This window comes from Eretmochelys imbricata, chromosome 11, assembly GCF_965152235.1.
Source record: "Eretmochelys imbricata isolate rEreImb1 chromosome 11, rEreImb1.hap1, whole genome shotgun sequence".
Classification (NCBI taxonomy): domain Eukaryota; kingdom Metazoa; phylum Chordata; order Testudines; family Cheloniidae; genus Eretmochelys; species Eretmochelys imbricata.
The window spans coordinates 39,684,900-39,697,615 of record NC_135582.1 but is presented as its reverse complement, the minus strand read 5'-3'; the positions used below and the strand labels follow the sequence as shown (position 1 = coordinate 39,697,615).

General features: G+C 40.5%; 1 protein-coding gene across 1 annotated transcript in view; it reads right to left on the bottom strand.

Annotated features, from left to right (window-relative positions):
- MYO3B (myosin IIIB) overlaps window positions 1–12,716 on the bottom strand; it is a 263,385-nt gene that overhangs the window by 13,252 nt on the left and 237,417 nt on the right. Inside the window, exon 33 of the mRNA XM_077830392.1 lies at window positions 11,096–11,110. Coding sequence (XP_077686518.1) covers window positions 11,096–11,110 — 15 coding nt within the window. The remainder of the gene's footprint in view (window positions 1–11,095; window positions 11,111–12,716) is intronic.

The following is a 12,716-nucleotide window of genomic DNA, read 5'->3' as shown; positions in this document are numbered from 1 at the left end:
AGTAAACAGCTGGAGTGGAACCTCATGACCTGATTTTCAGAGAAGTTGAGCACTGGTGAAAAGCAGGCTATTAGCATGTACAGATTGGCTGGAAACACCACCCAATACAACTATATTTCACAGCCCTATTAGGCCTTCCTGGCTTGTTAGCCAACCACCTGGAGAATATGTGGCCACCTGCTTTCAAGATGGCCAGCCTAAGCATAAGCACCAGGCAACGAGAAAGTAGCTAGTTCAGATCTTTATATATCTTAGATCAATGTCTCTTTCGCTATTTGAGTGACATTGCATGATCAGTCTGGCTGACATTATAAATACTAAAATGAAGAGTAAAAAAGTCCATCTTGCTTGAAATGAGATCACAACAATACAAATCACATCCAACAGGGCATCAGATCCTAAGGTGATGCAAAACTGCCCAGAATGCACATCAGGGGCTTGTGTGCAAAGATGGTTTATAGCTATCATTAACTATGGACCCTGCTGCGGCACTGTGCAGGCCATTTCCCATGGAGCAATCCAAGAGCTGCTCTCATTTATGTCAGACAGCAATGCTAGGAGGATGGAGGTGGTAAACTCAGCCGAGCATTAGAAAAGTGCAGGGGTATGCCAACCATACTCCATTCCTCTGGACATTCCCCACTTTCCCTGATACAATGATAGTAGGGAGGTGGAGTGGCATAAGAACTCTTACACTGGCTCTATACAACCAAAGGATCCCCCCTACACTAGAATGATCTTCACACATCAAGCTGAGATGGCTTTAAGGCCAGATTCCACCGGAAGTAGGGCACAAGCAGCTATACAGTACTAAAGCTCCCACACTTCCACAAAATATATTTTGCGATTATACTCAACACAAAGAAATTTCTTCACATACCTAACAACAAGGGTGGAAAGATCCATTATTATACCTGCACAATGGGAAGGAGACTATTCTTTTAGAGAAGCATTACAATAGTCAGCCAAACAAACACTTACTGGTTGACTGAACATCTGTGGGAGCTTTAAAATACTGATCCTAAGCAACTTTATGCCAGTACTGGGAACCTCTAGAGCTGTTTTATAGATTATATTTGGAGCCCCTGGTAGAGAGGTTCTCAAACTGGGGTCTGTGGAACACCGGAGTTTTGCAGATTGCATGTTAATGCACAACAGAGTTGACTGATCACGTGGGGCTGGCTTTCTTTCTGGTTTCCAGCTAAGAAGAGCTAAGCAGATGGAGGGAGAGAGTAAATGAACAGCAAAAATTAAACATTTTAATAATCAGTGAAAACATTTATTGCATTAAATACAACTAAAGAATCACAAATACCTAATATATTTCTCCATGTGAGCAATTGCTGCAGTTGCCACAAAGATGTTATATGATTGTGGGGAGCTGATCTAGGCAATCATAAATAGGATGGGTGGTGCTCCATAAATTCTCTCTCAGTTAAGATTTGGTTTACAATATACATGTGTTTGAGAGACCCTGCCCAAGTATAAAGCCTTGATTTTTTTATAGGTAATCCCTCACCTTCCTCCAAACTGTGATAATAGCATTTTCATCCCATATCCCAGGAGATTAAGACTCTTGATTGACTTTGAATTCTGGACACACAGGAAATTTGTATTAATTTAGCATAATGATGAGGCTCAATAAAGGCTCTGTGGAACCACAAGAGTAGGGTCTCTAAGGTTTTGTTCTATAAAGGAACAATTTGCATTTCTAAAGGCTTGAAATGCATAGGTCCATATCAATACACGTTCTTAAATCTAAGTGTAGCAGATTCAGCATGTATTTCAAAGAATTGATGATAGAAGCCCAAGATAAAACTCTGAGTAGATATTTTGTTTGTTATGGCAGAAGTTTCTTCTAAATTCAAGGTAGTTGTCAGGAGTAACTTTTAAGGGAAGAATTAAAGACACTTCCACTGAAAGTGGCAAAAAAAGTCTAGTAGCTAGATGATAAAGTATATGTTCCCCAGTGGAGCCACAGTGATTTATGCCAGATGCTGATTTGGCCCTGCATTTGTAAATGCGGAAAGTGAAGAAGGTATTTTGGCCAGATACAGAAGACTAGAACTCCAGAGGCCTATAAACCTATGCATGGAAGTGCCATAAGATCCATTCCTTTTAAGGGTGAGTTAATTGCTTCTGAGACTTGTAACATAAGACCAATAAATAATTATGGTTCACAACTCCACCACAAAATCAGTCAAACCAGAAAATTCTCAGGAAATAATCTGCAAGAGCAACTGAAGAAGCCTGAGCGAACTCTTCAGCCAATGACACCTAATTACAGAAATGAATAGTTGGGAGTGAAACCTTCAGAGTTCAAAGGTGGATGCAACTTGTGAAAAAAAATCACCTAGATTTTCTCCTCACTCCAAATATAACTCAAAAGCCGTTTATTGACACTTTATAGTTTTAGAGTTTTGTGGCAGAGAACTGGGTGTATATAAGAGGTCAATATTTCAGAAGTCGGAAGCAGGAAGAGAATGGCTCAGTAACATTTATTCTGTCTATCTGAAAGCATATTTAAAATGTGAAGAGAAGGGGGTTAAAGAGAACCTATGAACTTGGGGGAAACTGGCTTGGAGGAAATTACAACACCAATATTAAATACCCACCAAATTGGATTTTGCATCCAAATTTGTATTGTATGCACACCTGAGAATCTTACTGCCTTTAGTAGGAGTTTAGGGAGTGCAAAGAACATAGAAATAGAGTGCATGAACCCTCCCTCTAATTTGGAAATAACCATTTCCAAAAATTTCTATCATAGAACATTAGCCAGTGTGGGAAAAATTGGTGTGCATTTAACAAGCGTTTACAGACAACTGAATTAATTTTCCAAAGTCATAATGGTTCACTTTAAGCAAAAACATTTTGGACTCTTGAGCTGTGAAATTCAGTTTCTTGTACAACACATATGCTCGATGTTACATATTCTTCAGAACTGGGCCCTGTCCTTTTAACATAGTGCTGCTTATTTTAGGTGGTTAAATACTAAAGAAGATGATGAAGGTTTTATTTTTATTATGAACATATAACTGATGATTTTGGTAATTTTTACATTTTGTCCATTAGCACTTTAAACTAAGGGCCTTCATTTTCCAAAGTGACTAGTGATTTGGGGGGCCAACCTGAGATACCTCAGAGGGGCCTGATTTGCAGAGCGTTGGTGCTCAGCACTTCCTGAAAATCAGACCCCTTCAAGAAGTCTCAGTCTGGTTACCCAAAACCTGAGGCATCCAAAATCACTAGTTGCCCTGGCAAATTTAGAACAAGAATTTTAAGATAATTGCTTAGGGAATGTAGTAGGTCTTAAATTCTATAATACTTGGTGTCTGTTTCTTACAACTCTGGTCTGTGCTAGTATAAATTAGCAGAGCTCCACTGAATTAGACTGTGATATTAAACTATTTAAAATATCAAACTGCAAAATTAATTTAAGAATGATCCTATAGCACTTTCTATTGGCTTTACTACTATGTATAGACCCGTCAAAGTATACTACTAAGTAGTAGACTGTAGTCATAAGGACAGTAGTAGTAAGGACTGCGCCCTATCCCCAGCACTTAGGGTCTGATCCTGAAAACACTTAACTCTTGTGGTTAATTTTACTACCAGGTGTAGGCCACAGAAGTCATCGTAGTAAAGTTAAGCATGTATATAAGTGTTTGCAGGATTGGGGCCTTACAGCATTGGACAGATATTGTACAAATCTAAAATCAACCTACCAACCAAACATAAAAAACAAATCACTGTTCTTTAATCCATAACAGAGCATGAAGATATGGAAAAAATGGAAGGCACAGAAAAGAAAAATATATTTATATTAATATGGTTTAAAGAAATATGATTACAAATGGAAATACTTTTTAAATTTAATAGAATTTTAAACTATTCCCTTTGGAGAGTAATGTTTTAATTATTTTAATTATTAAAAAGGCTGTAGAAAGTAAAAGGCTAGGGGCAGAGAAAAATAAGCATTTTTCTCGATTTGCAGAAGTTATATAGAATGTAAAAAGAACCATCTCCTCCCACCCCCTACACAAAACTTGAATTAACTCATGGAGCAGTTTTAATTCAGAGATAATCAAGACCTTTCCACTTTCTATAAACACAGAATAACATGTAGGATTACTTAGGTTGATCTTTGAAGAAAAATGAATATGTTGAGTTTTTCAATAAAATAAGTACAAGAACAATTTTTGCTTTTATGAAAAGTATCAATTCCACATGTAATTGCTCAGCATTGTCTAAATTAAGTGAACATGTGGCTGGCGGGTGGATGAAGAGGCTCACTGAAGATAATCAGCAAAATTTATGTTTTCAAATAAGGCACAAAACACATAAATCACTTCAAAGCAGTCCACCAAATTATCATTTTCAAACAAATATTTAAATCATCATGTAAAAAAGGGCAAAGAAATATGACATGTGAACCATAAGTTACAGTTCATTGTTTGCTTTTACAAGGTAGAATGGCAGGAAATTATCTCCCTCTCGTCATGCTTTTCATTTTTGATTAGTTGATGTTGCATTATTTGTAACTTCAAAAAGCAGCAATAAAAATATGAAGACCTAAAGTACCAAAGATAATTTTTTTCTATGAAGGTGCAATTTCTATGAGAAAACTGATTTGTCTATAACACCAGATGCTGAAATTTAGAGCACAAACCTGTACTCACTTACTCATGCTGGTAACCCAAGTGAAGTCATAGAATCATAGAATATCAGGGTTGGAAGGGACCTCAGGAGGTCATCTAGTCCGACCCCCTGCTCAAAGCAGGACCAATCCCCAACTAAATCATCCCAGCCAGGGCTTTGTCAAGCCTGACCTTAAAAATATCTAAGGAAGGAGATTCCACCTTACATTCCTAGGTAACGCATTCCAGTGTTTCACCACCCTCCTAGTGAAAAAGTTTTTCCTAATATCCAACCTAAACCTCCCCCACTGCAACTTGAGACCATTACTCCTTGTTCTGTCGTCAGCTATCACTGAGAACAGTCTAGATCCAAGTCAATGGACTATGCCTGTGAGTAAGGCCTCCTCATGCAAGGGCTTGCAGGAGCTGACCAATACACGTCATGATATCACTTATCACTCAGTGCACATCTACTCTGCAGCTGGAAGCGTGCTTCCGAGCGTAGCTAGACACCCACTAGCTCTGCTCAAGCTAGCATATTCAAAATAGCAATGCTGTTGAGGGTAGCACAAACAGTGGCTCAGGCTAGCCGCCTGAGTGCAAACCCATCCAGACCCTTAGGGCACGTTCTTGGGCAGCAGGCCTGAGCGGACACCCATGCTACACCCACCTACACTGCTATTTTTAGTGTGCTAGGTTAAGCAAAGCTAGCAGATCTATCTACCCATGCTAGGAAGCACGCTCCCAGCTGCAGTGTAGACATGCCTTTAGAAATTCATCCCTTTTAGTGCTCATAATAAATGACAGATATCAGTCTGGAATTAATAATCACCATTTTGTCTTCAATATTTCATTATCATTTTGTTCTGAAGACTCCACAATTTTCTAAAAGACACACAAATCCATGTATAATCACTAATAAATGCACCCTTTGCTGTATTTTGCACAAATTATGTTAGATATTCACTTTAATTATTGCACTTGTACTGGCCATTTATCTATCAGCAGGGCTTGAATTAGGGGATTGTGTAGAGGGACAGAATACTGGCACTTCTCCAAAGCTGCCATCTTGTGCCCCAGAGTCCCAGCTTTTATTTAAAAAAAAAAAATCGGCAAGTCTCTAGATTTTATGTTTGCAAAGAAAACCTTAAAAGCACGAACCAAGCGCAGCCAATGCAGTGATGTCTGCCTGAATTTGCAGAGAGGCTGCGACAATAGTCCTGAGAGGAGCAAGCTGCATCATTCATCTCAGTGAGGTATAAATTAAGATGCCAAATGATAATTCTTTAAACGTTAACATTGTTAACTATTTCACTGTGCATCCCAGCACATAAGAAAAGGGATGGTCGAGCATATTATGAAGAACTGAACAACTTACTGAGACAGATCATATTGGCACCACGAATGGGTTGGGATTGGTAAAGATATCACCGCTTTTCCCCTCCCATTCAAGAAAGAGTCCATGAACACTAGCAGAGCACAGCTGTACATCTGAGCCCCACTGTGGGGAAGCTAAGCCTAAGGACCGCAGCAAAGCCCCAGGCCATATTTAAACCTCATAGTGGAACAGCCATTTCCAAGGGCCCAGGGGAACCTTGAGTGCATGCATGATCATATTTTGAACATCTGCATGATCTACTGTGAATGACATTTCATATTGGCATATCAGGTGGGTGCTCTGTAAATGCTAAGTTTTATTTTATTATTATTATTTGTATGGAGAAAGATGCTTATGACATCTCCATTTGGACCCCATATTTTTTTTTTTTCACTCTGCTGGTAGATGCTTACAGGTTTAACCAACTCATTTTAGGTAGAATGCAAAGGTGGGTTCTTTTCGGATATCAAGAAAAGTTGTTTTACATGGCACCACTGATGGCTTGTCTAGGTTACTATTGTCATTCAAATCCCAAAGGCTTTGCCAGCTGACATTTTCTGTTCTTGGAGAAACAGAAAACACCATTGACAGCTATGCAAGTAAGAAAACATACACTGGTACATCCAGCCCTGTCTCAAGTTTTGGACCTGATGTTGCTTAGGAAACACTAAGAAAATCAGAAGAGCTTGAATCCTATTATTCCAGAGGAATAGAACTGTTGAGTCAATCTGGCTTCTCAGGCTTGTATCATTCAACGAAGCTATGTCCGTTTACACCAGCTGGGGATCAGGCTCTTGGAGCTATTATTCTACCACCTTTAAGACAACAGTTATTCAGGCTGGACACTATGGAGAGGTGTATATGAAGAAAATTGTCTGACATTACTTTTTGGTATTCTACCTTGTTTCACACCATTGAAGAAAATGCAAAAACTTCTATTTCATGTTAGAATCTAAGGAGTATGTCAGAACTAGCATTCCTGCATCCAGGGTCATTGCTGGCAAATTCATGGCAGTGCAACCAGGTGGATTTTACTGCTCCCTTTTGAGAACTTTTGGTTCTTTGCGGTCACTGATATATATTGAAAGTAGCTAGAGATCCTTTGATAACTTCTGTATCTCCTGAATGTACCAGCTAGGAGGAGTTTGGCATTTTAGCTGTCATGGCCTTCCAGAACAGGTAGTAAGTGGCAATGGACCTCATGTTCAGTCAGATAACAACTGTGTAAAGCACTTTGAGATCTAAAGCCGAAAAATGTTCTTTAGTGCCAAATAACTTGCTACCTATCTCAATATTTCTCAGACCATACTGATGTTTGACGATTATTGTGCATTGAAACTTTGAGCATAATACCAAGCAGTCTGGAAATCCTAGGATTTGACCTCCTATCCCCTGGCCTAGAAGATTATTTTAATTTTTGCTAATGCCAAAGGAAAAGAAAAGAAAGAAAAATCTTTATGTATTTGGCTAGGTGCTACAAAGCTAGCCAACGACATGACAATACAGTGTCTTGCTTTCCTCTCTGATGGTGTGACAAGTCACATTTGCAATGTGAGAAGCTGTCAGGAGTGGAGCTAGAAGTCAATAAAATGATCTTACTAACATTCTCTCAACATACCCAGGGAGTTTTAACTCTAAAAATAGTCAAGTGCTTAGTTGCACAAAGTCTAAGTGATGTTTAAGTGGATGAGAATGATTAAAGATATCTGAAAGGCATTTATACTAGTTGGCCATTAGCATGTTTCATTTGAGATAATTCAGGTTTACTTTTAGGCATGAATACTTAATGTGGGAGTCATGACACTAGATGTCAAGGTGTCACAACCATTCTGTCCTTCTATCATCCTAAATGGGAGGGGTCCTAACTAGAGCTCAGCTACATGGAAAGGAAGCCCAGGAATGTCCCAGTATGGAAAAGGTCCAAGGGATAAATTCTGATCCAGGTTCCATGGCCCTGGACAAGGGGGTGAATGAATTGGTTTAGGAAGTGGACAGAAGAATCTTAACTACTTGGCTCATCCAGGGGATCAGAGAGCTACTCTGCACAGAGAGCTACTTCAGCTAAAAGCCTGAAACAGCTTCCTTAGAGTAGCAACAGAACTGCTCTATAGTTTGGACAGGGAATATTCCTCCTTTTCTTTGCCTGCATATCTGCCCAGTGCAAGGCCAGCTGTGTGGAAAGACAGTATCATGGAGGGTGAAGAGCTAATATTTCCTAAAATCTAGTTTGTTTAAGGACAGATTAGTTTAATGACAAGAAATAGTGTGGTTTTTTTTAAAGGAGTAAGACATGAGACATCTGTATCTATTTGTATCCACTGTTCATCCCCCTTGGCACAATTAATAAAAGTTATGCATAAATCACATGAAGATCATTCAATCAACTGGCTTACTCTGCTGACTAATTGGTAAATACACACTTCATAAAAATGTGATGTGCATGCTGACTCTACATTTTAAAAGTGGTTTCTCCTTGAGCTGCCCCTGCTCCCAGTTGTTTCTCCAACTGAGATTGATTTTCATGGTGTTCGGTCTTATAAGACCAATAACATCTAGGGAAAGAACATGTTCTCAAAGAGATCTCTGTCTGCAGAGCTGTGAAGACAAAGTGTTTGTTTTTGCAACACCCATTTTAGGGTTTCAAATAGCCCTACTTAAAGGCATAATTCCTGAGTGGAACTCTCAATGAGCCAAAGCAGGCAAACGCAGCTGGAGAGAAGGATCCAGCCCTATACTTAGGACAGACAGACAAGTCATCTGGTCCAATCAGAAATGCAGCATATTTAGATGTGGAGAAATGTCAACTGAAAAACTGAATACAATTGTAAGATTAGCCTTTTTGCCAATGACAGGAGTCACCCACATTAGACTCTTCAGCAGAAGTGATGGGGAACCCTCCACTACTTTTGAGGGGGGACACACTGAGGCCTTGGTGCTCCCAGTCTAATGCTCCCTGTTTTCAGGCAAAGTGGGGTCTGTCCAGGAGAAGGGAGCACTCAGCCTCCCCCTTTAAAAAGGACTCTGTGTGCGGTCTCCCATCACCACCACAGCAAAAGGTTCTACTGACACTCTCTCCAACCTCCCCACAGAGAGCCCTGTGTGAAGGGGCTCTTCCTGATGCCCTAGCAGAGGTCTCTGTTTGTGCTGGACCCTCCTGACATCACAGGATCCCAGAGATGAGGGCCCTGTCATCATCATGTTCCCATTATGCCTCTGGCGTTTAGGGCAGTGACGAAACTCCTCCACTCCTGTCTGTTTCTGGCAAGTCTTTCAATGGTTTCCCAGCTGTGCTTCAGGTTTTTCAGCTCAGTTTCCACAGCTCTTCGCTATGTGTCCATCTCATTGCTATTCTGGTGATGGAATCAGTTTCCATCCGGAGCACATGGCCAATCCATCTCCAACACCTCCTGGTAATGATGGTGCTCATACCTTCTTGGCTGCAATATGTGGGAATAGGATGAGTTTATTGTGCCTAGTGTTTAATCTAGAGCTGACTGCCAGCTCTCTTCATTTGAGGTCTCTTGATCCAAATCAATAAAGATGCTGAACTGATATTAGTGGACATCAGAGCACTTGCTGAGGGATGAAGCAGAGACTCACAGTAGAAGCGCAAGAGATATAAGAGAGCAAATCAATTTATCTCACATCTAGAGATGAGTCTGAACAGAATCACAGAGCAGCCCCCCCTCCCCACCAGGTTTTATCCCTCCTGCCACAACTATGGGTAAGTTGGACCCCCTATCCAAATAACAGTGTAATTCTATTACAGGCTGAACCAAAACCTCCATGTTTGAACATGAACAGCCCTGTAATTGGGGGATTTTGTGGCTCGAGCCCATCTCTGCTCATAATCCCTACTCCTGCCATACAGTGTGCAATTAATAGAACAGCACATTAAGAGCTCTGATTTCAATACTTCTATCCAACCCCCACTTACCCTGTGCATAGTCAAGACGATGGATGTATAAATATTATCAAAGAATATTAGGAAATGGTTACAGGTTCATTAGTGTAAAAAAGACTCAAATGAAGGAGATGGAAATAAGAGACTCCCTCCTTGTACATCCAATGTGTGGTGAAGGGAGCTGTCCACAATGGGGAAAAAAATGTTCCCAAAGAAAAACATTCGGAAACAATAAAATGACATATGGCCAGTTACGTCAGCTCTGCTATGCCTCCTAACTCCTTCAGGGTGAAATTTACCCTCCTTCTAAACAAATTCCAAGTAACTGGGCTTTGTCCAGGAGGACTGGGGGAGGGTATGAAACCTGCCGTCCACACATGGCCAGGCCAGGCCACAGAGCTGTAAAGCGGCTCCTCTTCAGCTGTGATTGTAGCACTTGATTGGAGCAGCAGCTATAGCTCTTTACACCCCATATGAGGTGGCTGCACTGAATGTTTGAGAGTGTTGCTCCATAGGCCCAGGCTCACCTGATCCCTCTGCACCAGCCTGGCTAGGGCCTGTTTCCTCTGCATTCCCACCATGCAAAGCAGCAGAGCTCAAATGATGCAGGATGCAAACCCTTGTGTGGGCTTTCTGCAGCTGTGTCTGAGGAGTTCTCTAACAATCAGCACTACACCACCCTCTGCAAGACCAAGACAGCAGAGTAGCTAGGGCCACATCAAGAGTTCTGCATGTGAACAGCCACATTCTGGAGTATAATGAGCATGCCAAGGCCTCCAGGGCATGCAGTTTCTGTGCAGTAAAATTTTCCCATAGAATAATATAGGTGCTAAATCAGGGGTTCTCAAACTGGGAGTCAGGAACCCTCAGGGGGTCGCAAGGTTACTACTGGGGGGGGGGCGCAAGCGGTCAGCCCCCACCTCAGATCCCGCTTTGAACCAGCATTTATAATGGTGTTAAATATATTTAAAAGTGTTTTTAATTTATAAGGGGGGGGGTCGTACTCAGAGACTTGCTATGTGAAAGGGGTCACCAGTACAAAAGTTTGATAATCACTGTGCTAAAGTTTTTCTCTTTTGAAATCTTTATGTACTGAAGGTTCTGAAGCTAATTTACGTGATGCATTTTATGACACCTGATCTTGTGAGGTATATAATCTCCACACATACAAGCCTGGCTCTTGAGGAGCTTGTCAACCCAACAAGTGCAGGGGCTTGTATCGTTTGGCAGTTTTTTAAAGCTCCACTAATACAGATCTTTTAATTTACTGAGCACAGCTAGTCAAATACTCAACAAATAATTTAAGTGACTCATTTCTAAATATTGTAAAAGAAGTTGCTCCACAGGTTTTTTTTTCAAGGATGTAAAGTTTTCATTGACACTTTTTGGGATGAGCTGCATAATCCACTTGTGGTATCACTGTTTGTGAGTAATACAGACATCCCAGTCTTGTGCCAAAAAACCCCTTTATTCCACCTTATCATGAGCGTGGTACAGTGCAGTGGATAGAGCATCACACTAAGTAAGGACTTCTGAATTCTATTCGAGCTCTTCCACTTACCAACAGTATGACCCTGAGTAAGTCACTTTACATCTCAGTGACTCAGTTCTTCCATCTGTATAATGGAGATAATTACACTTCCAAAGCTCTCTGAAATTCAAGGATGAAAAACACTATATAAGGGCGAAGCCTTACATATTTGCTCTCATTATATATAAGCACGAGTGTGTGTACATCATATTACATATGTATTATGTTAGATATGGACCAAATCCACAAAATCATATCTGAAAAATATATAAATACTTTTGTCAAATCATTTGTTCAAAACCAGGAACTCATAATTCCCTGATAATTTCCACCTACAAACTGGGATTTCCTGCTGATACACCAAAGATACACTCCACCATTTGACAGTACTTGACATCAGTAAAACTGTTTGACTTCTAGAGCCTTATGAAAACACTTTAAAGTTACAATTCCCCTCACACATTGTGACTTTTACACACAGTCAGCCTGCAATATGCATCCCATACACGTGGCCAAGAGCTGGCCTTCACAGACTTCTGGCCATTTGTTTGCTCTCTCCATTTTGTCCCTGCCAGATTGAGAGTGAATATTTCCCTATGGGGACAGAGTATGGTAGTAAGAGGGTACTCTAGGGAGCAAATCCTCAGAGGATATAAATTTGTCATAGTGTGATCAGTGGAGGCAAATTACACTATCTGAACAAGGACACAGCAACAGGAGGTTGGCTGTGGAGAGGCTGTGTACAGGAGAAAATGGGGCAGAATCGTACTGTAATTTAGAATGTCTGTACATTTCTGAAACTGCTTATTTGTTGTTTTTCTGTATCTTTTTGTCTGTCTTGTCCTTTTAGCTTGTAAGTTCTTTGAGACAGGGGCCATCTACGTTCATGTAGTGCCTATCACAATGGGGCTCCCATTCTGCCTGGCGCCTTTAGGCCCTATCAGAATACAAACAAACAACAACATTGTACCATTTGAAACTCCACACACAGATCTTACAACCATCAACTAAATGCATGTCAAAACTTGTTCTTACTGTATCAAGAGCCCTTTGCTTCTGTATCATCTCCCTGCACTGAGGATAGACTGCTACCTACTACTACCTGTCTCCCAACAAGTGTATTGTTTATATCACTGTATTTTGGTTTTAAAAAAACCTGAACTTAACATTGGCTGTTTTAGAGCAGCACCAAAGCTGAGGAAAAGCGATCTCTCTTCACATTTAATATTTGGAAATGCTCAAGGGTTTTGGAAAAATATTTTC